The sequence below is a fragment of the Engraulis encrasicolus genome, chromosome 23 (genome assembly GCF_034702125.1).
Source record: "Engraulis encrasicolus isolate BLACKSEA-1 chromosome 23, IST_EnEncr_1.0, whole genome shotgun sequence".
NCBI lineage: Eukaryota > Metazoa > Chordata > Actinopteri > Clupeiformes > Engraulidae > Engraulis > Engraulis encrasicolus.
The window spans coordinates 36788610-36815893 of NC_085879.1; the positions used below are offsets into that span (position 1 = coordinate 36788610).

At 44.8% G+C, this 27284-nt stretch overlaps 1 protein-coding gene across 1 annotated transcript in view; it reads right to left on the reverse strand.

Moving 5' to 3' along the window:
• The window catches only part of LOC134439662 (uncharacterized), a 54222-nt gene that overhangs the window by 16841 nt on the left and 10097 nt on the right, over positions 1–27284 (reverse strand). The window contains exons 2-11 of the mRNA XM_063189565.1: positions 25182–25322; positions 7428–8132; positions 6146–6850; positions 2973–3578; positions 2665–2829; positions 2170–2337; positions 1795–2049; positions 1262–1442; positions 909–1038; positions 452–559 (exon numbers count right to left, since the gene is read on the reverse strand). Coding sequence (XP_063045635.1) covers positions 452–559; positions 909–1038; positions 1262–1442; positions 1795–2049; positions 2170–2337; positions 2665–2829; positions 2973–3578; positions 6146–6850; positions 7428–8132; positions 25182–25322 — 3164 coding nt within the window. The remainder of the gene's footprint in view (positions 1–451; positions 560–908; positions 1039–1261; positions 1443–1794; positions 2050–2169; positions 2338–2664; positions 2830–2972; positions 3579–6145; positions 6851–7427; positions 8133–25181; positions 25323–27284) is intronic.

Genomic DNA, 27284 nt, shown 5'->3' on the forward strand with positions numbered 1-27284 from the left:
ACTGTGACTACTGAAGCAGATCATGATAGTCTCCATAGGATTGCATTCAAATCTCACACCAATCTATTTAAGCCAGATGCACTCTCAAAATGTAAACGTTCAATGCAAAGAAAGGTTGAAACGCACACTGATGACCTCCCTTTTAATCCCTTTTCATTTCGAGACGATTCGAGCCAACACAGCCCCTTCTATACCGGATTTTGATGTTGCTTCTTTTCTAACTTTCTGGTGAAGTGCCGTTACCATTCCAAACTTTCGGCTGTGCCGTCGGGGTGTCACAACGCTCCGCCTCGTCCACTATTTCCCTTGATATCGGGACACCTCGTCGGCCGTTATTCCATACATAGCTACACTTGTGTTACAGTACGTTCCAAGAGCAAAACATCACCAGTCAGAAGAGAAGCTGTGCTGCTTGGAGAACATTACAATATCTGCAGGCTTGTCAACTGACCATTATATTTGCTGGCTTCAAGTCCTGATGGATGACGCGTTTCCCATGTATGTACTCAACAGCCATGGCCAGATCTAAGGCCACAAACAGCTTATCCTCTTGCTGCAACTGAAGACAAATAAAAACAAACATTAAGGAAACATTTCAATCATGTCCCAGTCAAATAAAGGGAAGTGGTCGTGAAAATGCATCCCAGAGAAAATATGAATGCAACACTAAAAACGATATTCAGAAGTGGCAGTGGTGGCAACTTAGTGCAGTTGGTCCTGCCAGCTGCTGAACAAAAATCAGCAGACAATCATAACAACAATGCTATAACATCACAGTTGTCATATTATCGTTTTATATTACATACTATTTTATATTACAAAATTCCTAGTAGTTCAAAAGGCTTTTCAATATGTATTCTCAGGTAATTAAATACAGCAATAAATAAGCCATTCTGCTAGTGAAATACCTTAATCTGGGTGTCTGTGTGAAGAACCTGTTGCAGGTTGGCACCGTGGATGTACTCATTAGCAATGAGGATCTGGCTTTCACTTTTGGACACAGCTATCATACGCACAATGTTGGGATGGGACAAACGCCTGGAAAGCAGATTGGTGTTTTAGCGAAAGGAATTATGCTTTCAACAAAACAACAATTTCAAAACAATTACTATTTCATCTGGTCTTACTAATTATGGCTGATCTGGCTTCTAAATAAAAACGTCAGTAATGATATGAATATCATGTACACATACATGTATTAGCCTACTGCTTACTAAACAAATATTTTAGGCAGCAGAGCCAACCATGCAAAAGCTCTTACCAGGGAATATTGACTTCATTTGTCAACGTTGGATTGGGTCCTGTTGCTATGACCTTCACTGCAGCAGGAGTTCCCTGGTATGATCCTCTGTAAACTACTCCATAGGAGCCACGCCCGATGCATTTAGTGGCATCATACGTTATTGTGGAAATATCCACAAAGGGACCTTTCGCTTTGAAGCCTAAAAGCATGTAAACGTATGTATTAAAAAATCACAAAGAAATTCTGAAAGAAATACATATAATATATTGTAATACCCTTATGGCTTAATGACTTCATGACGAATCAGTTTTGTTTTGTTGACTTTATTTGTCCATATTTATTCTAAATAAATGGTATAAAGTCCCTCTGTCTAGCATGCACTACAACAAGTGGAGAGATTATACTTACCACTAATATATATATATATTTTTGAAGAACCTTATACTACTTAACTGATATGACCGTATGTTCCAACATGAGAGGAAAATCCACACTAATATCAGAGAAAGGTGTACAAAGGTAAACTGTGTCTGTAATAAAGGTACACTAACCTGCAGTCTTTAAGGATGACCTCTGTTGTTTTGCTGTGACCCCTGTGACCCCTCCTCGATCCTCTCTAGTGTTTGGTGGACCCATCACCATGGTTACCTCAGCATCTCCTCTGCTCTCCTCTGCCTCAGCAGCACCAACCCCAGAGCTCTGACTGGAGGGAGCTATCCTGCGCCGCTTAAGGGGCTTCAACACATCGGATGCAGAGCCATATGCAGAATCAACTCTGGAGAAATCATCAGGATTGACCTCACTGACTGGAAGAAGAATTACATATTCATCATTATTAATTAACATCTGTAATGCAGATCAATATAAACACCAATATCAACACTGCACTAATATACACATTAAAACAAGGCAAATGTTACACTCACACATGGGACGACCACTATCAGCACTCCTATCTCCATCATTTCCTGCCACCATCTGTTGTGTAGTTTTCAGCTGCTTAAAGGGCTTTGTAATCTCTGGCTTGACTGCTGATCTGGCAGATTTATATGCAGAATCCTCTCTAAGCAAGTCATCAGGAATGACACCAGAGACTACAAGAGAGTGAGGAAATATATATATATTTTTAAATTGTTGTCAGTCACTAGTAGTCAGTAAGGCAGCTACTGTAGTCAATTTTTTTCATTATCAGCCATTTGATAGTTTTCTTGATAGGGTTGAAGTTTATATAAAAACATTATACAAAACTGCATTTTCATATAGTAAGAATATACACTCACAGAGAGAAAATACACATTCAGAGGAGAAATGAGATATTCATTGTTATCAACTAATATCTACAATCAATGCGCAGATCAATACACACCAAAATCAATACTACACTAATAAACACATTAAAGCAAAGCAAACATTACACTCACAGTTGGGACGATTATCCATACTCCAATCCCCATCACATCCTGCCACATTCTGTGCTGTAGTTTTCAGCTGCTTAAAGGGCTTTGTAATCTCTGGCTTGACTGCTGATCTGGCAGATTCATATGAAGAGTCCTCTCTTGACAAGTCATCAGGAATGACACCAGAGACTACAAGAGAGATGAATTATACCCTGTAGAGAGCTACCCAATGTTTCATACTTTTTCAATACATAACAGCCATTTAACCGTAAATTATCATTCATGAATATCAAGCAAATTTTACTTTTAATTGCTTAAACTTGCACACTCACAATTAGGACGGTCACCAATACTGTTCTCTCCACTGTTCACCGTCACCATCTCTTCTATCTTCTCCAGCAGCTCTGTCACCTGGCCACCATCACTCTTCCTCTTGTCTAAAACATGATACATGTTCCCACATTTCTCTACAACCCACTGCAGAGCCTCTCCTCCACTCTCAATGTGCTGCTCAATGCTTGTGTCTCCCAGGCAGTCCCCACAGGTGAACAGCACTACAGTGTGGCTCCAGACTCCCTCACCCAGGAGCTCCAGGTGTTCCTGCACTCCTCTTCTGAATGTCTCTGGGAATGACGTATCCACCCTAATGACCAAGAGTAGAGCATGGGGTCCTGGAGGACACAGAGACCCACTGAGGGCAATCTCTCGTTTATCACGTTCAGGAGTTTTCTCTACAGTGTAGTTCGAATACCATCCTGGCGCCTCCACTACAGTGATGTGTCTACCTGCTGTTTCTCTTTCTCTCTTCACACACTCAGCTGTTCTCCCTGCAGTCTGGAACTCCTGTCTGCCCAGGATGGTGTTTCCACATGAACTCTTCCCTGCAGTTCTGTATCCCAGCAGCACAATCCTCATGTCCGAGATGTGTGGAACACCTCCTGGAAACAGAAACAAAGACATTCCCTAAGACATGCAATCAATCAGTTCATCAATGTGTTGATTCAGACTTATAAACTATTCTGTCTCAGTGACAGTGTTAATTTCAGGTGTTTGTGTGTGTGTGTGTGTGGGGGGGGCTTGGGTGACTGTGTGTGTGTGTGTGTGTGTGTGTGTGTGTGTGTGTGTGTGTGTGTGTGTGTGTGTGTGTGTGTGTGTGTGTGTGTGTGTGTGTGTGTGTGTGTGTAGGGCATGTGTGTCTGTGTGTCACTGATTCTTGAGAAAGTGGCTAAAACAGGTTGTAATGTTGACAGAAAAAAACTAAGTGAATTACAAAATTATATGGTATATCCTTGTAGACTAAGGTCTTGGCTTTTCAGAAATGCACAAGGCCAATCTCCCCATTATGTATTTTTTTCAGAAATCAGGCTTTTCTCCGATCATACCTTGTTTTTTGTCAACACCGTCAGACACAATTAAAAGTTATTAAAATTGTATTGATTTGGTTGCATATGTATCTGGAGTTTTTAAGTGATTATGTGTATTTTTTGGTTCACACATATGCCTTTAAATGTTGAAAATTCACTTTTGTTCTATTTTAATACTGTTTCATGTGTTCTAATTTTAAAATATGTACAGTCATACGATGCTTACTTAACGCCTAAATAGAACAAACAATTTTTTGTAATTTCACAAATATTCGTGTAGGCTTAAATTGGCTATTACTTTGATAATTCAACAACTCCTAAGGAAAATGTTGTAAGCACATTCCTTTAAAATGTCCAAAACTCCTTCTTACGGTGGTGACTTAAGAACTGACGGTGGTGACGGTAATCGGAGTGGTGAAAGTGGCCTTATTAGTACCTGCATTTAGCAAAATAAATAGCCCTCTCAAGTCAATGGCATCTTGCATAAACACTTTATTTTTGTGTGTGCACAGTATGAGCATGTGTTTTTTCTTCATTAGATTATCTAGGAAGTAAGCCACTGATTGTTGAAAATGTGGTAAAAACAGCTTTTAAGTTGTTCAAATCCAAAATATAGAGGTGTATTATCATAGATGTAGGTCTTGGCTGTGCAGTGAATGCATTGGCCAAGCTCCCCATGTTTAACATTTTTCATAAAATGGGCTCTTTCTTGTTTTGTCAACAGCGGCAGACAGAATTAGAAGTAAAAACATGTGTTTATTGTATTAAAGTGAATTACTTTAACAATTCAACATAACTGTAGATACTTATTGTATGCATATTCTTAAAACATGTCAAAAACACGTAAAACACGTGTTTTTTGGTGAACTCCATCAGATGTCACCACCGTCAGGTTTTCTGACAAAAAAACCTCCAAATGCACCTCAGTGGTGCCTAGAGTATAATTTTGGATCACAATTATTACTAACATGCCTAGTAATGTTTCATTAACCAGCACAATTTAGTAAAATATGGAACAACATGATGAGCAGAACAAAATCTGACGGTGGTGACATCTGACGGTGTGAGACAAAAAAACACTCTTTTAAATATTATGCATTGTTTGTTCACATTAGCCATTTCATTTTCGCTCTGTTTCTTGGGTGCTTCATACCTTTTCTGAAAAAAAAAATATTTATTAACATTAATGTAATACAATACTATTAAAACCCCCGACGGTGTTGACAGTTTATGGTTGGGACAGTACCAGTGTCCAAACAAATTAACAAATTGAGGACAAACTAATAAACTTACAGGAGCTTCAGTGATGGTGAAGTATGCAGTAGAGCTAAAGGTTTGAAAAGGGGTCCTCAGTAATGAAAATTACCTTGTGCATACCTGATTTTATTGTCTTTTAGAAAAAATCTGACGGTGGTGACAAATATGCTGGACACATTTTGAGCAATCAGTAAATAATAGTAAATATTGTTTTACATCCACTATGTGCACATCTGTAGAACCACTTTAATATGGTCTTCTACATCATGGTGATATCGTTCAATTCTGTTAGTGATTTTTGTATTTTAAGTCAATTGAAATGATGATGCCAGTCCTTGGGACAGGCGTTTTTACAGGGTGTGGACAGGTTTATAGCCATGAAAAGCAATAAAATTACACTTAAATATTTCAAACAACTGTGTATTCGTGTAACAGACCCCTTGGCCATTACCTGGGTTCATTTTGTTTGTGAAAATTTAGTTGATTTTCAACAGAATTAATGTTTTACTGCTGGGACATGTTTTTGCCAAACTTTCAAGAATCAGTGGTGTGTGTGTCTGTGTGTGTGTGTGTGTGTGTGTGTGTGTGTGTAGGGCTTGGGTGACTGTGTGTGTGGGTGTGTGCGCGGCCACGCAGGGCTTGGTTGACTGTGTGTGCGTGTCCTGTGCACACGTAGCGCTTGGGTGACTGTGTGTGTTGTTTGAAGGTGAGGAGGTTGTAGGACCTGGCTGACTGTGTGTGTGTGTGTGTGTAAGAGAGAAAGAGAGAGAGAGAGAGAGAGAGAGAGAGAGAGAGAGAGAGAGAGAGAGAGAGAGAGAGAGAGAGAATAGCTGTGCAATCGAAATGAACATGTTCCATAAAGATTCAGCAGCAGCACATCTCACCTGCTGATAATCTGAGAGTCTCTCTCTGTTTCTGCACCTTCATCTGCCTCTGCTCTGCTCTTCTCTTTTCTTCCTTCTTCTTCTCCGTCAGTGTAATCATCATGTTGTTATCGAAGCCAAAGTGATGACCACTGTTCACCGTCACCATCTCTTCTATATTCTCCAGCAGCTCTGTCACCTGGCCAACATCACTCTTCTTATTGTCTAAAACATGGTACCTGTTCCCACATTTCTCTACAACCCACTGCAGGGCCTCTCCTCCACTCTCAATGTGCTGCTCTATGCTTGTGCCTCCAAGCCACTCCCCTATGGTGAACAGCACTATAGTGTGGCTCCAGACTCTCTCACCAAGGAGCTCCAGGTGTTCCTGCACTGCTCTTCTGTCTTTCTCTATGAATGACTTACTCACACTAATGACCAGGAGTAGAGCATGGGGTCCTGGAGGACACAGAGACACACTGAGGACAATCTCTTGTTTATCACGTTCAGGAGTTTCCTCTACAGTGTAGTTTGCCCACCATCCTGGAGCCTCCACTACAGTGATGTGTCTGCCTGCTGTTTCTCCTTCTCTCTTCACACACTCAGCTGTTCTTCCTGGAGTCTGAAACTCCTGTCTGCCCAGGATGGTGTTTCCACATGAACTCTTCCCTGCAGTTCTGTTTCCCAGCAGCACAATCCTCATGTCTGAGATGTGGGGAATACCTCCTGGAAACAGAAATAAAGACATTCCCTAAGACATGCAATCAATCAATTCATCAATGTACTGATTCAGACTTATACATTATTCTGTTTCAGTGAGAGTGCATTTCAGGTGTGTGTGTGTGTGTGTGTGTGTGTGTGTGTGTGTGTGTGTGTGTGTGTGTGTGTGTGTGTGTGTGTGTGTGTGTGTGTGTGGAGGGCTTAGGTGACTGTGTGTGTGTAGGGCTTGGGTGACTGTGTGTGTGGGTGTGTGCGGCCACGCAGGGCTTGGCTGACTGTGTGGGTGTCCTGTGCACACGTAGCGCTTGGGTGACTGTGTGTGTTGTTGGGGGGGGGGTTTGTAGGACCTGGCTGACTGTGTGAGTGAGTGAGTGAGTGAGTGAGTGAGTGAGTGAGTGAGTGAGTGAGTGAGTGAGTGAGTGAGTGAGTGAGTGAGTGAGTGAGTGAGTGAGTGAGTGAGTGAGTGAGTGAGAGAGAGAGAGAGTGAGAGAGAGAGAGAGAGAGAGAGAGAGAGAAAGAGAGAATAGCTGTGCAATGAAAATGAACATGTCCCATCAAGATTCAGCAGCAGCACATTTCTCACCTGGTGATGATCTGAAAGTCTCTCTCTGTTTCTGCACCTTCATCTTCCTCTGCTCTGCTCCTCTCTTTTCTTCCTTCTTCTTCTCTGTCAGTGTAATCAGCATGTTGTTATCAAAGCCAAAGTGATGACCACTGTTCACCGTCACCATCTCTTCTATCTTCTCCAGCAGCTCTGTCACCTGGCCACCATCACTCTTCTTGTTGTCTAAAACATGGTACCTGTTCCCACATTTCTCTACAACCCACTGCAGAGCCTCTCCTCCACTCTCAATGTGCTGCTCAATGCTTGTGTCTCCCAGCCAGTCCCCTATGGTGAACAGCACTATAGTGTGGCTCCAGACTCTCTCACCAAGGAGCTCCAGGTGTTCCTGCACTGCTCTTCTGTATGTCTCTGTGAATGACTCATTCACATTAATGACCAGGAGTAGAGCATGGGGTCCTGGAGGACACAGAGACCCACTGAGGACAATCTCTCGTTTATCACGTTCAGGAGTTTTCTCTACAGTGTAGTTTGCCCACCATCCTGGAGCCTCCACTACAGTGATGTGTCTGCCTGCTGTTTCTCCTTCTCTCTTCACACACTCAGCTGTTCTTCCTGCAGTCTGGAACGCCTGTCTGCCCAGGATGGTGTTTCCACATGAACTCTTCCCTGTAACTCTGGATCCCAGCAGCACAATCCTCGTGTCTGAGATGTGGGGAACACCTCCTGGAAACAGAAACAAAGACATTCCCTAAGATATGCAATCAATCAATTCATCAATGTGTTGATTCAGACTTATAAACTATTCTGTCTCAGTGACAGTGCATTTCAGGTGTGTGTGTGTGTGTGTGTGTGTGTGTGTGTGTGTGTGTGTGTGTGTGTGTGTGTGTGTGTGTGTGTGTAGGGCTTGGCTGTGTGTGTTGGGGGGGGCTTGGCTGTGTGTGTTGGGGGGGGCTTGGCTGTGTGTGTGTGTGTGTGTGTGTGTGTGTGTGTGTGTGTGTGTGTGTGTGTGTGTGTGTGTGTGTGTGTGTGTGTGTGTGTGTGTGTGTGTGTGTCCTCCTCAGCTGTACTGGCATGAGGTAGCTTCGATGACTCTGTGTGTGTTCTCTGCGACAAATATAACCATGTATCAACTACTGGAGGATGGAAGGAGATCAGGGGATCAAGAGATTGTAATGAACAGTCTGACAGTCCATGTGTGTTTGAAATGTGTTTTTAGTCTTTGGTCCTTACTTTGATGATACGTCTGTAGTGCCAATGACACATCTGTAGAGAGCCAAGAACTCAGCACAGGATAATGTCCAAGACAATGTTTTAGCTCTGTTGAGACAGTGGGAGGTTCAGCGAGGGCTAGGTCTATTCTCACTATAGGTGTGTCTCCTGAAGGCAGCAATGATCTCTTTGGTTTTCTTTTCATTCAGAGCTAGAGAAATTTGTCTCTGTACACCAGGCTGCCACCTTCAGTACCTTTTGCTGGCCATACTGCAGTCATGGGTACGGATAGACTTTAGATGGGGGGCTTAGCATGCAGTCATGTGGGAATCCAGCCCTGCTGAACAGGGGAGCAGGAGGAAAAGAGAGTCTCTGTAAGAAAGACTATGGCTTGCCTTGAATGCCTAGCCCCGTCCCCTTCACGTGCAGTTCAGTTAAGTTCTACTTGGAGCAGGGAGCACATACTCAGCTCTGCTGCTCCAGTTGAGTTATTACCTCAAGATGATTGCATGTGAGGAGTTTGTGTGCGTGCCTTTCCACCAAGTAAGTGTTGTTGTGTCAGAATAGTGAGTTAGTATTTCGTTTCAGAGTGTGTATGTTGTAGATTTGATGTGCAGTATTGTTAGATTGGGGTGCTAAGCGGAGAACTAGCATTGTAGTAATTTGTATAGGAAATTTGCAAGTCATGCTAATTGAGCTATGTTAGATATTCGAAGTAATGATAAGTAGTGATGCTAGGACGAGTTATAATTTCAGTCAGTGTATATTTTGTTAGTTAATTCAGTGTTTTGATTAGCCTTATTCTGTATTTGCAGACCACACACAACTGAGGCTCTTACCCATGTAATTCAGCTGTGAAGTTTAATAAAGAAACTAAAGGGAGACAACTGCTTCTAACGGTGTTCTAACCGACGTCCCCCATACAACACAACATCCCAACAAATCAGAACCAGCACAATACAGTCCTTTAGTGGTCCTCACCAACATTTGGTCCATTCGAGCCGGATACTGTGTTGATGTGGGATCAAGATGCAAGAAAGCAGTGAAGCAGTTCGTCCTGTGCGGCAGACCCGTCTCCCTGCCTACCTTGAAGATTATGAGCTTGATGCAGCCAGCTATAGGCAACATCTCAGTGGATCGACAGCAATGCCGATGCACTCACAGGGGAAGGAGTGGACACCCAACATGGAGGGAGTAGTCAAGATGACACCCCCCGCACGCCCTTACACCTCATATCCCAGGCGCCCCTCGACGAACAAGAGGACGGACATCCCCACTTGCATGCCATAGGACACGAGAAGCGGCGTGAACAGCATAGGATGCCCCGTCCATCCTACCCTGAGTATGATGAGAGCAGTGACTCTGTCAATGCATGCAAAGCTGAACTACAGGAGATTCGCATTGAGAACATGAAACTTCATCTATCCCATAAGCATATACTAGACAGTATGGCTGAGCTTAAAGATGTCTTTAGAGATGTGAAGTCGCTTACAGAGAGAGTGACAACCCTCAGTAATGCTCAAGCTGAGCATCAACAGGATGAGTGGTCAGACCTACCCCCTCCTCCACCTCCAGCACCACGTGCCACAGACAGAGAAGAGGAGGATCACAGTGACTGGCCGCTTCCTCTATCATGGCCGCCATCACAGCCAGAGGGCTACGATCAAGGTCAGATGATCTCAGTGATAGACAGAATGATGAGTGAGCTACATTTACTGAAGCAGAGTGCTGCCTCAAGATCAGCCCCAGTGGCTAGTTTGCCTTCCACCCCGCGAGCAGGCTACCTCTCTGGGCCTAAGCGGCCTAGCAGGCCCGTAGCTGCTCCGCCATCGGCAGCCATGGGAATGCCTACCCATTCCCCAGTCTTCAGTCCCTCGAACTTTAGAGCCCGATACGCACCTGGCCAACAGTCCCGTTACTCGCCTAGCCCCCGGACAGGCCAGTCCCCACACCCGGGTGCTCAGCAGGCATTCATACCACCTGTGTTCGGGGAGAAAGTGTATAGGGGGCCCAAACCGAAGATTCCCATCTTCAAGAGTAGAGATCCAGTGGAGTATGCAAGACTTATAAGCCTGGAGAATCTGCTACCTGAGGACGGCACAGAGCTCTTTAAATATCAAGTCCTGGTCGACATCTTGAAACTTAAAGAGGCTTGTCTCATAGCGGATTCTTACCTTAATTCGCCTACTCCATACTCAGACACCATGGCAGCATTGGATGAGAAGTTTGGCCAACCCCGCCATGTGGTTCTCAAGATAATAGCCACGGTCATGGAGGCACCGGAGGTGAGGTGTGGAGACATTGCAGCCTTCGAGAAGTTTGCTCTACAAGTCCAGTCCCTCGTTGGCATGCTCCAGACCCTGGGTCCTGAAGGAGAAGTAGAGCAGAGCTGAGTATGTGCTCCCTGCTCCAAGTAGAACTTAACTGAACTGGGGCGGGGGCGGGGCTAGGCATTCAAGCCAGGGCCGTATTACCGACCGGGCGGCTCATGTGCGGCACACGTTGCTCGTCTACTCACGAAGCTCCCAACAGAAATGAGAGCTGACTTTCGCCGTGCCATGCTATGGAAACCAGAGGCCACGTACTCTTTGATCGATCTGGCAGAGTGGCTAAGATACGAGTCGTGGTGCCAAGACACAGAGGTCCAGCCGGAGATCAGATACCAAGGGCAGTCTAGCTCCAAGGTTGAGAAGAAGAAGACTCGATCAAGTATGTCAGTGTTACATGGAGTAGAGGGATCCCCCAGTACTGATCCTCCTAGGTCGCCTACGTCGGCACAGAAGAAGGGAAAAGCTAAGCCGTATTCAAAAGCTCACAAAGGAACAAGTGACTGCGTGGATCAAGGCAAACAGGCGATGCTGGCGCTGTGCAAGGAACCACCAGGCTGCTCAGTGTGACTTGAAGAAGCTGTGTGAGGTGTGTCAAGGCAAGCACTTAAAGGTCCTCCACGAGGTCAACAAGAGAGGCACTGACGAGCCTCCCAAGGAGCGCAGACAGCTCAACCACAGATGTTCTCTAACTTGACCGCCCATCAGAGTCCTCGAGAGTCCTGTTGAAGGTGATCAAAGTGGTGCTTTGCTATCGTGACCAGAATCTGGTGACATATGCCGTGTTAGACGACGGATCGGAGCGCACAATGCTCCTGCCAGAGGCCGCCAGTCAGCTAGGGATAGAGGGCACTGCCGAAGAACTCAGTCTTCGCACCATAAGACAGGACGTCCAGGTACTCAGGGGAACCTGTGTTTCCTTCCACCTATCTCCAGCTGGTCAGCGTAAGAGGAGCTTCAAGATCAGACACGCCTTCACATCGCCACACCTTAATCTCGCTGAGCGCTCCTATCCAGTCACATCCCTCCAGAAGAAGTACAAGCACCTGGTAGGTCTCCCTCTTGAGCAGTTTGCCCGGGTTAAGCCCCTCATACTCATAGGTGCTGACCACCCTCACCTACTCACACCCATTGAGCCAGTGAGATTGGGCCCTCCCGGCGGGCCTGCAGCCATCCACACCCGGCTTGGGTGGACCCTGCAGGGCCCCACGAGGATAGTCCAGCAGACCCTACCAGAGCAGCAGTGCCTCTTCACCACGGTGTCCCCACAGACCACGGAGCTGATGGCTAACGTCCAGAAGTTGTGGCAGATGGACGTGCTGCCATTTCGTAGCGACAAAGTCGTCACTCGGTCTAAGGAAGACCAAGAAGCCGTGGCTTTGCTGGAAGCAAGGACAACAAGAGTGGAAATCGAGGGTGTCCTACGCTATGCCACCCCCCTGCTTCGAAAGCGCCAAATGCCCCTCTTCCAGGCCACCAAGGAGGTGGTTCTGCCCAGTCTGAGGAGCACAGAGAAGAGTCTGGCCAGAGATCCACAGCAGGCGGAGGCATACTGTGAGGAGATCAGTAAGCTGGTCAACGCAGGATCAGTGAAGAAGCTAGGCCCTGACTTCCCAACAGAGAGTGAATCCTGGTTCATTCCCCATCATCTGGTGCGACACAACGAGAAGAATTGCATAGTGTTTAACTGCTCGTACCAGTTCCGTGGGCTAAACCTGAATGAAGCACTGCTGCCTGGACCCACACTGGGTGCCTCGCTTCTTGGCGTCTTGCTGCGCTTCCGACAGAGCGCAGTAACAATCAGCGGGGATATACACAGCATGTTTCATCAAGTTAAGCTCTTGCCGGAGGACAGACCACTTCTCAAGTTCGTATGGAGAGACATGAGGCGAGAAGATCCCCCAGACGTGTACGAGTGGCAAGTCTTGCCATTCGGGACGACCTGCTCTCCATGCTGTGCGACATTCGCACTCCAGCGACACGTCAGGGAACACAGCGCTCCTGATGAAGATGTGCGGCAGTCTGTAGAGCAGTGCTTCTACGTGGATAATTGCCTACAGTGTCTCCCCACTGCTGAAGAGGCCAAGGAGCTTGTGGACAAGCTCTGTGGACTTCTTGCCACCGGTGGGTTTGAACTCCGCCAGTGGGCGAGCAACGACCCACATGCCATCAGCCACCTCCCAAAAGAGGCCCAGTCCAACAGCCTTGAGCATTGGCTTTCGCACGGTGACACCAGCCATCCAGAATCTGCCCTCGGCCTCACGTGGCACTGGGAATCTGACTGTCTCGGTTACAAGCACCGGCCCCTAGAGTATGGCACACTGACGATGCGCAACGTGTACAAGGTCCTTGCTCGACAGTATGACCCGCTGGGGTATATTCTGCCCTACACAACGCGTGCCAAAGTGCTTGTCCAGCGCCTCTGGGACAAACAGCGCCACTGGGATGATCCACTCCTCCCTAAGGATATACAGCAGGAATGGAGAGACTGGGAAGCTTCAGCTCCTGCCACAGATATCGTTGCCCCGTCCCTACGTCCCAGCTCAAGCCAATGCTCACTCAAGACAGATCCACATCTTCAGTGACGCGTCCGAGAAGGCTTATGGATCAGTGGCATACCTACGGTTGGAGGACACCGGAGGAAGAGTCCACCTGTCCTTCCTTGTGGCCAGATCCAGAGTCGCTCCCCGCAGGCAGACATCGATGCCAAGACTGGAGCTCTGCGGAGCCCTCACTGGAGCACAGCTAGCCAGCTTGCTAGCGAAAGAGCTCACACTGCACATCGACAGCGTCGTTCTCGACGACAGTGTTGACGTGGCTCCAATCGGAGTCATGTCGTTTCAAAGTGTTTGTGGGCACTCGCGTGTCGGAAATATTAGAGCTAACTGCCTCCAGCTGCTGGCGCTACGTAGAATCTGCCCTGAGTCCCGCGGATGACATTACCAGAGGCAAGACTCTGGGAGAGTTAGCCCAGGGCCACCTTTCCTCCTGAAGAGCCCAGAGGAGTGGCCAGTGAAGCCTGACACAGTGCCTGAGCCAGACTCAGCGGAAGACCGTAAGTCCACCTTCTGCGGCCTGACGTCCATAGTCGAACCATCCAGCGTCACCACTGCCAAGCAGTACTCCTGCTGGACGGACCTGGTCGACGCCACTGTCCAGGGGCTTGATGGGGCGGCTGCCCCGTCTTCAGTCCCAACTGCGTCCGACTACCAGCAGGCGGAGATGCTGATCTTCCAGCAAGTGCAACAGGACTGTTTCCCAGAGGAGCTACGCCTTCTTCGGGCTGGCAAACCTGTCCAGAGGAGCAGTCGGCTCCTCACCCTGTCACCTGAGCTGGATCCCGAGGTCGGGATTATCAGAGTGGGAGGAAGACTGCGACGAGCGGAGGCGCTTGATCCCAGCACCATCCATCCAATCGTCTTAGATCCATCCCATCCAGCTACTAAGCTCCTGATTCAGGATTATGATGCTCCCTTGTGTCATCCAGGCCCTGAACGTGTATTAGCGGAGATGAGGCGGACCTTCTGGGTTCTGCGCGGGAGAGAGGCCATCGGACGCATACAGCACCAGTGCCAAGAGTGCCGTCGATGGAAAGCTTGTCCAGTAGTGCCGAAGATGTCCGACCTACCTGCAGCTCGACTAAGGCTCTTCCAGCCACCGTTCTATTCAACTGGTGTCGACTGCTTCGGGCCATTCCAGATCAAGATTGGCCGCCGCACAGAGAAGAGGTGGGGCATTATCTTTAAATGCCTCACTACCCGTGCTGTGCACTTTGACCTCTTACCAGTATCAACGTGGACTCTTATCTGATGGCTCTCAGGAGGTTCATCGCTCGCAGGGGGACCCCTGCAGAGGTCTACTCAGATTAAGGGACCAATTTCAAGGCTGGAGAGAAGGAGTTACGCAAGTCCTTTGCCAGCATGAGTCCAGAACTGCAGAAGCTCCTGGCAAAGCAGAAGATTGCCTTCCACTTCAACCCACCTGCATCCCCACATTTCGGTGGGGTTTAGGAGCGGGAGATTAGATCGGCAAAGTCTGCCCTGTACACTGTGATAGGACCACAGTCAGTATCCGAGGAAGTGCTTCGTACAGTTCTGCTAGAAGTTGAGGCCATCCTGAACTCTAAGCCTTTGGGCTACACCTCGTCCAGTATTGCTGACGAGGATCCTGTGACGCCTAATGTTCTTCTGATGGGGCGGCCTGATGGTGCGTTTTCACAGGTGGTGTACCCCATGGACAAAGGCTTGACGAGGAAGAGATGGAGGCATTGCCAAGTCATGGCCGACCAATTCTGGGCAAGATTCATACGCAATTATCTGCCCACTCTACAGTGTCGCCAGAAGTGGAACGATGATACTGCAGAGGACCTCGCTGAGGGCGCAGTGGTCCTGCTGGTAGACCCACAGCTACCAAGAGCAAGCTGGCCTATCGGGAAGATCATCACAGCGCACCGGAGTGCAGATGGACGCGTGCGATCGGCGGACGTCCAGGTGAAGGACCGAGTCTACACTCGTCCAGGGGCCCGGCTCATCTGCCTTCCTGCCCTTCCGGACAGCGACGGCGCTGGAGATCATCCTTCGTCTACCTGAGACTCAACCGAGTCTTTCTCTGAGCGAATTGCCTCAGCAATTCGGGGGCGACTGTAAGAAAGACTATGGCTTGAATGCCTAGCCCCGCCCCCTTCACGTGCAGTTCAGTTAAGTTCTACTTGGAGCAGGGAGCACATACTCAGCTCTGCTGCTCCAGTTGAGTTATTACCTCAAGATGATTGCATGTGAGGAGTTTGTGTGCGTGCCTTTCCACCAAGTAGGCTAAGTGTTGTTGTGTCAGAATAGTGAGTTAGTAGTTCGTTTCAGAGTGTGTTGTAGAGTTGATGTGCAGTATTGTTAGATTGGGGTGCTAATCGCGATTAGTGTGCTAATCGCAATTAGCATGCTAAGCGGAGAACTAGCATTGTAGTCATTTGTATACGAAATTTGCAAGTCATGCTAATTTAGCTATGTTAGATATTCGAAGTAATGATAAGTAGTGATGCTAGGAGGAGTTATAATTTCAGTTAGTGTATATTTTGTAAGTTAACCCTCTAGCTACTATAACGGCCGTGAACGTCCGGCTGGATCTGTACCAGAACGGCCGCGGCCGGCCGGAATATTTTCTTATGAAAATACGGCTGAACGGCCGTCATCATGCAGTTTTTCCAGCTTTCAAACACTTTAGCTCAATATTATAGACCCTCCTCGATATACTTTCAGTATAAAAACTATATGTTTATATTATATTATTTTTCAGTATTTTAGATTTTATTACGAGATGCGCCGCTTTATGCGATTTGGCAATCTGCCGTCAATTCAAATGACGGCCGTCCGAGATTGGATGGCTACAAACACAACCATTCTGTTTCTACCACCAATATACACTGAATATGAAAACTTCCAACCCTCTTCGATCTATTTTAATGGTCAACAGCACATGTTTATGACTATTTAGGCTATTTTTAGATCATGTTGTTTTATTAGGCTTATGAGATGGTGTTCAGCTGTGATGAGTTCTGCCATGGTCCTAAATAGCAAACACAACTGTCCAGCCGATGTCTACACGCTACATATTAAAAATGTAAACTGTCTTCGGTGTGTTTTCAGAGTCAAACCATATGTTGGTATCCAACTATCTTAGTTTCCTGGAACAACTAACAGCGACAGCTCTGCGTAACAGGTGCGCAGGGAAGCGCAGCATGATAGGCTACTCATTTTGCGTGTCAGCTTGGGCAAAGCAGTCAAGGACTGTTACTAGGCTACTCCACGTTGTCCTTCATAAAAATGTGCGTGAAGACGTTGAGTTGAATGCTAACTTCCAATAATAGCCTACCAACGTGGTGTTTGTAGCACTTAAATTCCGTGTTAGTCGGTGATGCCTGGCGCGTCTTACCTGTGCCAAATTGGGAGGAAACTTCCTTAGAGCTCCATTCATGTCCTGTCTGCTATCGCGGACACTTCTACGGTTATCCTTACACGTCTTTGGCATGGTTTAGTTCAAACATTATTAGCTAGTGTAGTCCATTACAGTTATACCGCTTGAAACCGCTTGAAAACAGGACTTTTGGGTGAACAACATTTGTTGTCGTCACATGGTCATTGTTCAACTTTGACCCTTGATGGATGGATGGCTAGACGGGAGGATAGATAGATAGATGGATAGAGAGATCGATAGATAGATTGATAGGCCTAAATATATATATATATAGATAGATAGGCCTAGATAATATCGGATTTTATCACATTTTTATCATTTAATCCACATCAAAGGCAGTCTATGGGAATACTGAACAATTAATTATCCATAAATGATATACCATTTGAAAGTGTGTTTTCTCTACTTTAATATGAAAGTAACTTGTAATTGACACTTTTCATTTCTTTTCAAGTTATTTGACATTATTTAAAATATGACCAAAATGTCAATTTTTCCTTAGAATTCCTGGTAGAATTCCGACCTATTCAAAAAAAATTCTGGTAGCTAGAGGGTTAATTCAGTGTTTTTTTGATTAGCCTTATTCTGTATTTGCAGACCACACACACAACTGAGGCTCTTACCCATGTAATTCAACTGTGAAGTTTAATAAAGAAACTAAAGGGAGAGAACTGCTTGTAACTGCTTCTAATGGTGTTCCAACCGACGCCCCCCATACAACACAACATCCCAACAAATCAGAACCAGCACAATACAGTCCTTTAGTGGTCCTCACCAAGCTCTCTGTTATTTTCTGTTAGTAGAATTGCGCAAGTATAGACTATAAATTTGCCTAGTTAAAATATACGTGTACATTTGCAGTGTATCAATAATGGTGCTCAGCTGGGAGCCCTATCTCACGTCATTTCGTGAAGTATTCACGAAAAAAATAACGTTAATTTTCGTGGTGCATTCACGTTATTGCCCGTTTTTTGTGGTTGGACAACGAAACGCAGCCTATTCATTTGAATTGCCCGACTGCTGCTATGGTTATCCAAGCGTCTGCAGGGGCGGTGAGGGGGTGCTGACAGAACACTGCTGATACACTCGGGACTCACTAATTCGACGCCCTTTCGGTACTTACGCCTTATGTCATACGACCCTAAACCTAAACCTAACCCTAACCTTAACCCTAAACCTGAACCTAAACCTAAACCTAACCCTAACCTTAACCCTACTTAACCCTAAACCTAGCCCTAACCCTAAATTGCTTGTTTGAAATGTTTGGTGACGGTACCGAAAGAGCGTCAAACTAGTGGGTCGCTAGGCAGCAGTCGGGCAATTCAAATGAATAGGCAGCGTTTCGTTGCCCAACCACGAAAAACGGGCAATAACGTGAATGCACCACGAAAATTGAAGTTATTTTTTTCGTGAATACTTCACGAAAGGTGTGAGATACGGTTGCAGCTGGAGAGAGAGAGACAAGGGCAGGCAGTAGAGCAAGAGGTAGTTTTAAGGTGCCTAGGCACAGAAATGGGCACCTCCCTGTCTTTCTCACAGTAGCCTACATGAACACAATATTCAAAAATGGACATTCCAAGTCAACAAGGACATTCTGATTTTCAATACCTCTCCCTGGTACAACTTAATTGGCATTAGATAAAAGAAATGGCACATTGTAGGCTAGCCTTGTCCCGATGGAAGCTGTTGAAAAGGAGTGATGGAAGGGGTAAGAGGGGTCCTCTATGATCAGGTTGGCTTTCCTGATCACTGATATACAGCATAGATAGGGAGGGCTTAGGTGGGCCAGTCATTTCAATAGCCTGATTCACTATGTGTGTAAGTTTGTTCTTTTCTCTAATGCTAATTAAGTTACACGAGGAGGAAGTATCAAAAATCAGAATGTCCTTGCTGACTTGGAATGTCCTTTTTTGAATATTGTGTTCATGTGCTGTGAGAAAGCAGTAAGGTGCCCATTTCTATTAGCCTTGCGCACCACCTACTTCCGCCAAGAGACTTGACTCTGCACTACGTCTGATACCAGTTTTCTGTTGAGTGATGTTGCCGGTAGGATTTGGCCGGTGCTCTGACAAACAGTCCTACATTGTAAATTTTATCCTACGGTAGGATATTCTGTCAGACATGTCTGTTAAACGGTCCTACATCGCCAAAGATAGACGTCAGAAATGTTTGTTCAACAACTTATCCTGTTTTTTTCCGAAAATGTCCTTCCCGCTTCCTCCAATCACGTCAGATCAAACAACCTCCAGACCATGAATACGAAATGAAATGGACTTGGTAGTAGGCTATTATGGGATGGTCAGGACCAGGCTACATTTCTATGCCTAGGCACTTAAAAATTACCACTTGCTCTACTGTCTGCCCTTGGATGTTGATGTCTTGTGTTGGGGGTGTCTGTGTCAGCGATATGTGCCACTAAGGCAGTGATTCTCAAAGTGTGGTCCGGGGACCTCTGGCGGTCCGTGACAGAGCTCAGGTGGTCCGCGAGGGGATTTCTACTTTCCCAAGACAAGCTAGCAGTAGGCTATATTAACATTATTACAAAGCTAAGCATAGCTTAAGTCTTATTTTCATAACAATAAAACCATCTTGAAATGTGAATAAAAAGTAAAGGATTTTTATCAAAATTAGCAGTGTCAAATTAACACCTGCCAACGGTCCATTCAGTTGACAGGTGGTCCCTGAACATTTTTGGGGTGACAAAGTGGTCCTCCGTCTGGAAAAGTTTGAGAAACACTGCACTAAGGTAATGTCATCAGCATACATTTAAAAGTCATACTTTTCTTGTGACACTAGGCTCTGACTGTCCCATTAATGATCCTAGCCCTCTGGTGAAGTGGTTAGAGATTGCTTTATTGTTGGACAAATGTAGCCTATATGCACATACAGTCACCCTCCTCTACTCTAACCAAAATTGTTTACTTGGTACACTAAGCTAACTTATTCCCAATCACCCCTCCTTGAGTCGCTGAATTGCAGCAACTGCTTGACTCCAAGTACTACATGCCACTTCTTGCAGATGCAGTGTTGGATGAGGCAAGCACAAGTTGTGATGTCTGTGCATGCCTTGAGAATACATGGGTTCTAAATGTTGTTTATAACCTGACTGCGCGAACCTAGCTGCGTGCGCACAACTCAACCTCTGATTGTTGGAAACTGCTGTCGGTCAAAAAAATTAGCTCACATGGTTGGCTGCCAGTGTCTTGCCCCTCCTCATGATATTGTGTTGATAAACAATGAGAACCCATGTATAAGTGGCAGATACAGGAGCAGTGGGACTAAAGCCCTGTCCAATACCACCCATCCCATTTCGGTGACTGGCAGGAGGACAGGAAGGGGTATGTGGGCCTGACTCCAAATAGAGACTTGATAATGTGGGGCATTTTATGTAACCATGTGACATCTGAATAAGATAGAACTGATCACAGCAAAACGTCATGTTATACTTTGCTTTTGTTGCATTTGCAGTGCATTATGTTGTGTGTCCTGCCAAATCACTGGAGAGGAGGAGGTTGATAATGGTTGGGAATGAGTTAACATTTATCAAGTAAATTCCTCACAATAACATAAACTGTTTTGATCCACGTTCCACCTCAAGGATTCAAGGATTCAAGGATTCAAGGATATTTATTTGTCATGAACATAGAGACACTTTCGTGTCACTTGTAATGAAATGCATGGCCGGTGCAAAACAAGTGTGCAGAAGAAGGGTGAAGAAGAAATAAAATAAAAATAAAAATAAAAGGTGTGTGTGTGTGTGTGTGTGTGTGTGTGTGTGTGTGTGTGTGTGTGTGTGTGTGTGTGTGTGTGTGTGTGTGTGTGTGTGTGTGTGTGTGTGTGTGTGTGTGTGTTTGTTCAATCAAAGTAATTAGGAGGAATTCAGTAAGCAAATGGCATGAGGAAAAAAGCTCTTTCTCAGTCTCTCAGTTCTAGCTCTGTGACAGCACAGTCGCCTTCCAGATTTCAGTTTTTTAAATAGTCCATATCCTGGGTGTGACTGGTCTTTGAGAATGTTATGGGCCCTAGATAGCACTCTTTCACCTTTCCACCATTCAAAGATATAATGTAAGCGCCGCAATAAAAGCGGCTAACAATGAATTCCTAATGCACAAAATATAGATGTGCATATTATATTTAGGCATATTCAGGCTTACGTATGTGTGTACATTTTTCTCATAATGGAAGAGGTGGATTGAGGTGGACATATTGCATCATGTTATAAGAAGAATTAAAATAAAAGTGGAAGTAGAGAAAACATTTTCATTCAAATGAACAGCTTATTGACATGAAAGTCAACTGTCACTTATAAACATGAATTCAACCTATACTGAAATCATTTCCTTTGATTCTAATCTTAAATCTGAGTATGGAGATGAATTATCCATGTATGAAAACCTATAGCTACAATGTAATTAAGAGTTCACCTTGTCTGGTGATGGCAGCCATATTGGATTAATTCATTTTGAGGTATTAAAGAGGTTTTTGAGTCTAATACACAGCATATTTGAATATTTGAATTAAGCACCCTTCAAAACCCCTCTAAATGCTGCATATCAAACATGAACACTATCAAAGACATTTTTTCAAAGCAAAAATATGGGTTGAGACAAGTGCAGTATTTTGGGGTCACAAATTATTGTTTTTTTGTGGTGTCACCCTATGTTCTAGTGCCCATAACTATAGAATGGAAAATGGTACACACAAACTTCTTTTTTCAGGTGAAAGTAGACAGTTCAGTGCAGTTGTCTGTATGTGTATTCACAGAGACAAAGAGCATTATTTTCTGTGGATCTTGAAAGTTTAGTAAAAATGTTAAAAATCGCTGACAATATGAGGCTCTCTGCTTTGAAAATGGCTGCCAGCCAATGACATAAGCTTTTTCTTCCAATCTGATCTTAAATCTGATGACATAATGGCATTCCCCCTGTCTGAAAACATAAAAATAAGTGCTATTTTTAAATTCATACCTTATTTAGTCCAAAAGAAAAGTGATTGCAGGATTTTAAGACGGTGATGGCAGACATATTGGATTTTGCCCGTTTGAGGCATTTTGTGCATTTTTGTGTCCGGCATACGGCAGATTTGGATTCAGCACCCTTGAATACCCCTAAATCAGCTGTATGCCGAAAATTAACATGATTTGCCTTCAGGTATCATCTTTTTGGAAAACTGACCCTGACCATTTCCTAAGACATGAAATTCATCAACGGGTGGACTCAGACTATTCTGTCTCAGTGACAGTGCATTTCAGGTGTGTGTGTGTGTGTGTGTGTGTGTGTGTGTGTGTGTGTGTGTGTGTGTGTGTGTGTGTGTAGGGCTTGACTGTGTGTTTGGGGGGGGATTGGCTGTGTGTGTGTGTGTGTGTGTGTGTGTGTGTGTGTGTGTGTGTGTGTGTGTGTGTGTGTGTGTGTGTGTGTGTGTGTGTGTGTGTGTGTGTGTGTGTGTCGGGTGTGTTTGTGGCCTTATTTATAACGGGTGCGTACGCACAAAAGACTGCGCACGCCAAGTTCACCGCAAAGTTTGGTATTTATAGAAAAAGAACTTGGCGGTAAACATGCGCAGCTCCACGCAAAGTTTGACCCATGCGTAGGCACTAAACAAAAGACCAAACGCGGAAAGTGCGACCTCGGGAGGTCGACCCGAAATTGGTTGAGGAAAAAATCGGAGGTCACGTGTCACGATAGCCACTTTAACATTAGTTAATCCAGTTCACAACGAAAACGTGGTTGTTTGTTGTTTGGTAATGGTGGAAATTAATAAGTAGGCCTACCTGGCCTATCCATAGCCGCATGCATGTTTTGTAAGGAAGTAATAGACGCTTCAAATTGTACTTTTATGGTACATTACATTTGGAAATAGGCTGCCCTACATTTGATTAACCATGGACCTTTCCAGTATCAGGCTATAATCGTATCTGTAGGCTATAAAGTGTTCCGAGTCTGCAAGGAATTACGTCAACATTTAAGCCAGTTGGAGAATCATCTGCTCGAGTCCCAAGTGCATCTGTAGTAGCCTATACTGATAGAAAAAGAATGGTTGATTCTCAGCCATACAGGCAAGCATACAGCCAAGTGCCATACTGATGGACAGCTTCGTTTCTCTTGTTGCGTGTCATTTCTTTTCCATGTGGTTATTCATCATCAAAGAAGCAGAGGCATTTGACAGCTTGGCTTATACACTGATAATGCACGTTTATAATACACACATTTAATAAATGCAGACTAGAAAATGCCCATAGATGTCGTGCTGTCTGTGGATATGTCGATCGACAGTTGGGGCGTCGCTTTGAACTGAAAGCAGACAGCTGCGCACAGTGACCAGCGGTAAACCTGGTGCATATGAGGTGCGATAGTTTTTTACTAGGGCTGTAACGATACACTCAACTCACGATTCGGTTTGTATCACGATTCATGACCTACGGTTCGATACACCCCTCGATTTCACATTTGCCAACACTATAAACTTCATGAATAAAAACTATGACAGTTTATAGGTAGAATAGGTTACAAGAGTCTACTAATGATTTGAAAAAGTTTCTATATAATAATGATGATGCTTGGAAGCACTATCACTTCATATCATGTGGTTGTATTCTGGGCTGATGGGTATCAAAACGTTAAAAGGGCGTATCACGATACTGCCTCCTTGTATCACGATACAGTATGGTGACTCTGTGTATCACGATTTCTCGGTTCGATACAATATCGTTACAGCCCTATTTTTTACAATTGTTTTTGTGAATTTCACATGGATGTTTCCTTGACTTAGCTATTTTTCCTTTGTGAACATAACCATCCACATGCTGCAATTCGAGGGATTTTGACTTCCCAAACTTAACTCCTCAACATTGCCCAACGCTACCTATCTAATAAAACTGTTTGCTCCACATGTGGTAAATCTGTCGTCTACTTTCTGCACGCCGTCCACAGATATAAATATTAATTTTGGGCGTTTTACTGAATATTCGCGATTAATTATGGGTGTGTCCACAGGTGCGCACATGTGCCGCAACTTCAGAGTCAGTTGAGATTTATAAAGGGAAATTGGCGTGGAACGTCCGTGCGGCATGCTTTATAAATCTGAATATTTTCTGTGTGTGTGTGTGTGTGTGTGTGTGTGTGTGTGTGTGTGTGTGTGTGTGTGTGTGTGTGTGTGTGCGCACGTAGGGCTTGGGTGACAGTGTGTGTGGTTGGGGGGAGGGTTTCAGGCCTGGATGACTGCATGTGTGTGTGTGTGTGTGTGTGTGTGTGTGTGTGTGTGTGTGTGTGTGTGTGTGTGTGTGTGTGTGTGTGTGTGTGTGTGTGTGTGTGTGTGTGTGTGTAGGGGCCTTGGTGACTGTGTTGTGCGTGTGTGTGTGTGTGTGTGTGTGTGTGTGTGTGTGTGTGTGTGTGTGTGTGTGTGTGTGTGTGTGTGTGTGTGTGTGTGTGTGTGTGTGTGTGTAAGTGACAGTGTGCATATCTCTCATATGTGGAACATCTTCTGGAAACAGAGAGAGACATTCTCTGAGACATGTATTGATATGCAATACTTAAAGGGGTATGCCACTATTTTGGGGCTTAATACAGTTAAAATCGTTGGCTGGAGTTTATAAAGATGGTAAAGTGTCATATTTTGCATGTAAGCCGTTGTCTTGCTTCAAGACAAGTTAAAAGAGGGAGCATGTCGCTTAGCTAGTGAAAGTCAATGGATCCGTGTAGCATGCTACAATGCTACACGGATCCATTGACTTTCACTAGCTTAGCGACATATTCCCTCTTTTAACTTGTCTTAAAGCAAGACAACGCTTAACATGAAAAATAAGACACTAAGCCACCTTTATAAACCCCAGCCAACGATTTTAACTGTATTAAGCCCCAAAATAGTGGCATACCCCTTTAAGTGTGTGTGTGTTTTGGGAGGGGTTCTGTGTGTCAGTGAGAGTGTTTTTTTTTTCAGAAAGTGTTTCTGAAGAGTACAAGTGACCTTGTACAAACTATTTTGTACAGGGTCTTTGGGTGCCTACATCCTCTGTAAGACACTGAAGATGACTTAGGCCAAAATGTTTGTCTGTCATGTTAACCCACTAAAATAAAATACAAGAATCACACTCGAGAATGCGGCTTTTCTCAAACAATGTCAGTTAGAGTGTGTCTTTCAGGTGTGTGAGAGTCATTGAGAGTGAAAGAGAAAGAAGAAATATGCTGTAGATGTGGGCCTATATCTGTTACTTATGTACTTATCTTTGTAAATACTTCAAAAAAAATAATTTTATTTATTGACAATGTCTTACCTGCTGATGATCTGAGAGTCTCCCTCTGTTTCTTCACCTTCATCATCCTCTCCTCTGCTTGTCTATTTCTTTCTTCCTCCTCCTTCTTCATCAGTTCATTCATAGTCTTGGGGTCAAGGCTGAAGTAAGCACCATCGTTTTCTGCAACCACAGATAAAGTAAATGATCTTGCAGAGAAAATAATCATGAGAGTACATTTTTGAAGGCAGCATTTACTTCTGAATGGGCTTATTATCAGGTGATCAAAACACAATCTTTAGTTAAAGGTGCACTGTGTAGGATGGTGATCAGAGTAGGAATTGCAACTACAGATGGTGTAACTTCAATCTGCTCACAACATTACCGTGCCGTCTCCTGTGGTAGCCAGTTGCCTTCTCAGAAGAAGCAATCTGAATCGGAAAGAGTGCGCACTGTTCAAGACCCGCGGCAAGACTGCACTGGTCATCATGGTCCGTGGTGTCAGCATTCAGCCAAAACGGTGATAGGCCCTTTTTATATATATAAAAATATACCTTATTCGCAGCAGCCAAAATCAGTCAGACAATAAGTCCTTAACGAGTACGTGCAGGCTAGCGAATGCTCCTTCTACCAGGGTAAAGTTTGCAATTGGAGAGGGGTGATTGAAGGGGTAAATTAAGTCCGAAATCAAAATGATCAAAATACGGTCGATTTATTTACAATACCCTACATGACAGAACGAAAATGTGTAGGAGGTCAACAGAAAATAACCATAAACTGAGGACTATAGGCAACGTCAAAGTAAAATACAAACACGAAATCAAACAAAGCTTTTTTTTTTTAACAGCAGGTTTTACGCACACATTTCGAAGGGGTTTATCACAGATGCCGCTCTCTTCCTTGCTCTCCCAAACCCCAACGTACACTGGGTTTAATACTCCCTGCAATACTGTGTGCTACATGCAATGTGTTATGCAACCAATCCACTAGGTGGAGCTTGCGCCTACTTATGCATGTGTAGCATACAGTGGAGCAGAGTAGAAGTACAGTTACAGAAGATGTACACACGTTCCGTGTATGCTCTCATGCATCCGTTTATTTCTGTTTAATAAACTACCGTTTATTTACATTCGTGTGTTTATTACGACACAACATATTGGCGACGAGGATGACGACTCTACAGCTGTGCCAGCCGACGCCTTTCCTACAAAATGTGGGCGATCCGCCGATGCCCTTCAAAGCGTGGATCCGCTCCTTCGACAACTTCTTGCTAGCAATGTCGGAAGGTGAGCTAACCGATGCAAGGAAACGGGCTTTACTGATTCATTGCTTAGGTGCTGAAGGTCAGAGACTTTTCTATACGCTGAAAGTTAACGGCAATACGTACGCGAATGCGTTGAAAGCGCTGGAGGACTTTTTCACGCCTAAAGCAGAGGCGGTTCTTAATGTAAGCACTTGAAGCACGGCTTACCAATATAAAAGCGACAAACGCGACATCCAAATTTAAACCCTTCATCCTGTTGACGTGATTCAGCTGTCTGTGTTGTCTGCTACTGGCGGTTCTTATAAAACTGGTTAGCCTAAACAGCGACACCACAGTGGCTATCGAGAAACACTGCTTAACAGCGATGGTGAAACACGTTATTACAGCAAATGAAGCACAATTTCTAAATGACTTGGAGTCAATGGCAGAGAATCTGTTTTTTAATTGGCTTTCCGCGGATGCAACGCCCGTTTTTGAAGCACATTTTCATTGTGCTCATACCAATAGCGCACCGGAAAATATGATTGACAGATGAGTTGATGAATCATAACTCGATCTGACACCTTATGTTAACATTGGATTCAGGAAGTAGAGCTCAGGCAGACGTGATGTTTACATTTTTGACTGAAGCCAGTTGCTTTTATGATAATCTCGAAGACTGACAACACATTTGAACTGCAATCAAAGTTTTCAGGAAACGTCTGTGTTTTGGATGTGGACAAATCATGGAGTAGAACTTTGGGACATATCAAGAAGAAACGAATGAATAATATGCAGATAACATGAACCACACACCGTCAGTTAGTTGAAGAGAATAGCTAAACGGCAGCACAATATGCCTATCTTGATTAGCTATGATATCATATGGATTACAAACGGGA